The sequence below is a fragment of the Triticum aestivum genome, chromosome 6B (assembly GCF_018294505.1).
Source record: "Triticum aestivum cultivar Chinese Spring chromosome 6B, IWGSC CS RefSeq v2.1, whole genome shotgun sequence".
NCBI classification, from domain to species: domain Eukaryota; kingdom Viridiplantae; phylum Streptophyta; class Magnoliopsida; order Poales; family Poaceae; genus Triticum; species Triticum aestivum.
Window position 1 is genome coordinate 625459546 of NC_057810.1, and position 4638 is coordinate 625464183.

A 4638-nucleotide genomic window follows, 5' to 3' on the forward strand; every position below is an offset into this window, starting at 1 on the left:
ACAAATCCTATGACAGCAAATGCAACAACGCGGACAGCCTGGCGGACCGCTGTCACCGCGGCAACCTGCTTTCATCACCGGTAACAATTGCGTTACTAAGAATAAATTAACCTTTAACCATGCAAACTGCCTGCTTCGTCCTTAATTTCGCCTTTCCATTTTAGAATGTGCGCATGTCTTGGTGCAGCTTACTGGGTTAGAGCATCTTCGATAGGCGCCCAAAAATTGCTCCGCGCGCTAAAATTCGTGCATTTTGGACGCCGGACAGCTCCAGCAAAATCTGTAAAATAGTGCGTGCTGACAAACGCTATCGCATGATGTAAATTTGAGGCGCCGCCTTGTGTGCGCTTCACAATTGCACTGCGTGTTTTTTTATGTGTGTTTTTGGTCATCTGGTAAACTAATGTTGGGTCCGGCGCGCTAAAAGTGCTACAGTGACGGGCTAAAATTAATTTAGGGCGCGAAACTTTTGTGCGCCCGTTGGAGACGCCCTTAGTGTTAGAGCATCTCCAACAGGCGCGGCAAAAGGCGCGCCCGCGCGGTAAAGTTAGGTTTTAGCGCGCGCCGGCTGATTTCGCGCGCTCCAACGGTGGCGGGAACTTACCGCGCGCAGGAAGCGTTTGCGCGCGGCGGGGAGAAAGCGGCATGTGGCGCGGTAGATTTGGCGCGCCGCTTACCGCGCGCCTATAAATTGCCGCGCTCGCAACGCGCACAGCACACAGCCACGCGCCCTCCCCTCGCAACCTCGCCGCCTCGCCGCTTCGCAGCTTTCCCCGCCACCACCGTGCCACCATGCCGCCGCGCCGCCGGGGTGCTTCGGGCTATCGCATCGTCCGCGAGCGCCCCAACGGTTGGTACTCCGCCGAGATATGGTCCGGCGACGTCCGGCCCGGCCTCGGGACGTTCCGGAGTGCGCATGAGGCGGCCCGCGCGTACGACGCGGCGGCGTGGCGCTTGGACAGGCCCCGGTCGCAGATGAACTTTCGGGACGTCTTCACGCGCGAGCAGGCGCAGCGTGTCGCCCCTCCGCCGCGTCTCATCACCGACATGGACCGTGCCGACCACGCTCGGCGGCAGCGCCGCCTCCTCGTCGCCGAGGAGGACGAGCGAGCCATGGCGGAGTGACGCCGCCGCCACCCGGAGGACGTCGCCGACGAGCATGCCTACTGGGCAGAGAGGACGGCAAGGCGCCGTGCGGAGCGGGCTGACCGGCGTCAGCGGAAGGCATTGGCGAACGAGCAGTGCGACATAGTTTCAGCAGGTGGGAGGTCGTTCTTCACCGCGGACGACGAACGTTGGGACGACATATGGATCTCAATCTCGGACGACACCGACGAGGATGATGGTGATGGTAGCGACTTGGAGTAGTTTCTATCGCTGTATGCCATAGTAGCTTCTATCTATCTATCTATGCCATAGTAGTATCTATCTATTTATGTATGTCGAACTATCTATCTATCTATGTAAAATATCTTGTATCATTTTTTTTATCTATGCAAAAAAATGTTTATAGAATGAGCGCGTGCGCTGCATTTTTACCGCGCCTGCTGGAACTGCACGCGCGCGGCTTTACAGCGCGGCTCCTGGAGCAAACGCTACGCGCCGCGCCAAACCAGACGATGGGCGCGTGCCAAATCAGTTTTTAGCGCGCGGCGCGTTCGGCGCCTGTTGGAGATGCTTTTAAGACTTGGAATGGGTTTTGCGCTGGTAGACTTGAGCAGCAGTCTTCAGCCATTTTGGGCGCAAGTAATTGAACATTAGAGCACCTCTGATACAGCGGGGTTAAGCTCACCTAGCTTTCTGTGCGGTGGTGGCGTACGTGTCGGTGCCTCTCTATTGTGCTCGGTGTTTCGCTAAAAGAAAAACTTTAGCATTGACGTTGCATTTGTAGTCAATAAGACTTTTGTACGGGAGGTCGTCTCAACACGCAAGAGGAAAGGAAATGGGGGTAATATCTCTGGCGTATGTTGTTTACCTACATCTGGAGCAATCATCAAATCCATCACCGCTTGCATAAGTCGTGAACACGCCGAACACGCCACAAATTTTTACATAGAATCAACAGAATTCGGCACATCAAGCAAACTAGTAGTAGACAATGCGCACGCTACTAGAAAAACAGTCAATCGAACGATCTCCAAACCAGAATAACACAAGGAGAAATGGCACAGGGGATGGGAGGAGCATGACGCATGAAAATCACCGGAGATTTCGCGGCCGTGGCCTGCCTATCTCATCATGCCGACGGGCGTGGCCGGCGCCCCCATGACCTGCCCTCCGGTGACGCCCCGGTTCCGGCGCTCCATGTTGGCGTCCCAGCCGATCCCCATGTCGAAGCCGCGGTTCTTGAGCTCCCGGTACTCCTGGCAGAGCGCGCAGAGCTCGCAGCACCAATGCACGAGGAAGTCCGGGCACTCCCCCTCGTCCAGGTCGTAGTGCGCCCGCATCTTGGTGCGGTAGACGCACGAGTAGAGGCACCCCATCCCCGTCGTCGCGCAGATGGCCGCGTAGGCCGCCCCGCTCCCGGCGCACGCTGCATCAGCAAGCCAATCTCTCATATGTCAAACATAGCCGGTGGATCTACCGAGCTAGAAGAAGAAGAAGAAGAAGCTGAATAAATGGGGGGAGGGGAGGGAGAAAGAACTCACAACAGGTTCCTCTGTCCACGATGTCCGCGATCTGCCCGAACGTGATGCAGGGGCACAGGCACGTGATGAGACCTTCACGAAAGACATGGATAAGCTCAACTGAGCGGCCATGGGCGACCATTGCTAGCTATCTAGTAGCTCTCGGCTCTGAGCAAGAGGGGAACCGACCGATTACTGGAAGAAAGAAAGACAGAGACCGCTTACAGTTTCCCGGGTCGTCCATGCAGTGGAAGAGGCCGGTGGACCAGCGCGCCAGCCCGGCGGCGGGGCGGGCGTGGTGGCTCTGGTTCATGGCGTGGTTGTACGTGGGCTGCTGCTGCGGCGGCGGCGCCGTGGGCGGAGGGCCGTTGCTGAACCTGTCGTACGCGTCGGAGGGGGTGGTGGGATACATTGCTTGGGAATACAGCCGTGCCCTGTTTATGCCTGTGCTAAAGCCAAAGAAAGGACCAGGTTCCTCTTTAAAAAGGAATCACTAACGAGCCTCTCGCAACTCGCAAGTCTTTTCCTCATTGTTTTTGTAACAATCAGTTGGCATCTCTTATTCAAAAACATGTTTAAAAAATCAGTTGGTATGTGACCAGTATTCCAGTGTTGACGGTGATGCGATGCGAAATAGTGCAGCACTGTGAGTAAATATCTTGGATGCTTCGTGCTACGCTTGGAGCAAGCAGAAGACGCTACTGCTGCGTGCACTGTGCATTTTGTCCATGCTCTTGTGTCTTGAATGATTGCAAAAAAGATGTGGATGTACTATTTCCTAAGTTTCATTGAACTAACTTAACAAGTAATACTCCCTAATTTCCGGGGAAGAACACAACTAGTGCTTGCTGAGCATCATTATCATATATGCACAGTGTAAAGATCATACTACTACCGAAGTCTTGGTCTTGCTAGCCAACTCGCAGATAAAGAAAATGGAGAAAAGTGAGTCTTGGTCTTGCTTTCAATATACTTTTGCAGTTTCCTATCCATACTGCCAACTTGTCGACGAACCATGCAACAAAAGTTGCTGTTCAAGGGGGCTAACTGCCGTTAAACATAATAAAAGTGGTTAGGTTTCAAACTATTGAAGTCTAACCAGACGAGGTGACAGCAAAGTTTTGGAATATGCAAGGTGGATATAGTAGTTTTTGCCATTGGTTTGCGCTACTTGTCTCGAAGACAGCTCCCTTGATCGGCCACATGCGAAACCTAGGGAGCTTAAATAATCATCAATATTGTACTCTCTCTTAATTTACAGGGCGTGTGCGTATCCTAGATCATCAATTTGACCAACCTAATACAAGTTATATATTACAAAAAATATATTAATATAAATTTCAGATGTTCTATTTTTAAAAGGTATATTTTTTGTGTTATATAGTTTATATAGGATGATAAAATTGGCAATCTAGGTATACGCGTAGGACTTGTAAACTGAAACGGAGGAAGTACATACTTTCTCTAATCTTGTTTAGTCTAGCAACAGCTAGTGCGATGTCAAAAGGAGAAACAACATCTAGCTGTATTTCATTCTATTTTATATATCCAACAGCAGCGGAAGATGGATTAGTTGTCCAAAAAAAATAACAACAGAAATACTAAAAATCTGACGTTGGGTATTTTATACTTCTTCGGTTCCAAAATAAGTGTTTCAAAGTCTTTCATCCTCCCCAAGAGAAGTCTCCTTCCTCCCCCTGTCGGCGCCACCGAGGATCCGCCCCGCCTCCAATGGCCTTTGGCCTATGGAGGTGCCGAGAATCTCGGCCCCCGCTGGCGGGAGGGACCTCGTTTCTCGTTTTTGCTAGGTTAGGGTTGTGTGGCGCCGGCGATGTCCCTCGGTAGCAATAATGTCTCCCACGTCCTATCCACATCCGGATAATGTGAATAGCGTTGTTGGAGGATGTGTGGAGGTGTGTCTCCGTCGGATCTCATGGGATTCGGTCGGTGCTGGTCTTCGATGGATGTATTTGGATCCAGTTTTTATTCGACTTCATTCGTGTGGTTCTAG

General features: G+C 52.0%; 1 protein-coding gene across 1 annotated transcript; it reads right to left on the reverse strand.

Annotated features, from left to right (window-relative positions):
• Nucleotides 1–1988: 1988 nt before the first annotated feature.
• LOC123134596 (cell number regulator 1) lies at nucleotides 1989–3092 on the reverse strand. Its single transcript, XM_044553817.1, has 3 exons — nucleotides 2853–3092; nucleotides 2649–2720; nucleotides 1989–2533 (listed from the first exon to the last, which is right to left on the reverse strand). Exons 1-3 carry the CDS (start codon nucleotides 3037–3039, stop codon nucleotides 2229–2231), a joined length of 564 nt encoding a protein of 187 aa, XP_044409752.1. The 5' UTR covers nucleotides 3040–3092; the 3' UTR covers nucleotides 1989–2228.
• Nucleotides 3093–4638: the final 1546 nt, after the last annotated feature.

Bases quoted from the DNA above. Each gene is read 5' to 3' on its own strand.
- LOC123134596 (XM_044553817.1), bottom strand. From the start codon at position 3,039: ATGTATCCCACCACCCCCTCCGACGCGTACGACAGGTTCAGCAACGGC. The intron at 2,721-2,852 runs GTAAGCGGTCTC...TCTTTCGTGAAG, and splicing joins CATGGACGACCCGGGAAACT to GTCTCATCACGTGCCTGTGC. The intron at 2,534-2,648 runs GTGAGTTCTTTC...TTGCTGATGCAG, and splicing joins CGTGGACAGAGGAACCTGTT to CGTGCGCCGGGAGCGGGGCG.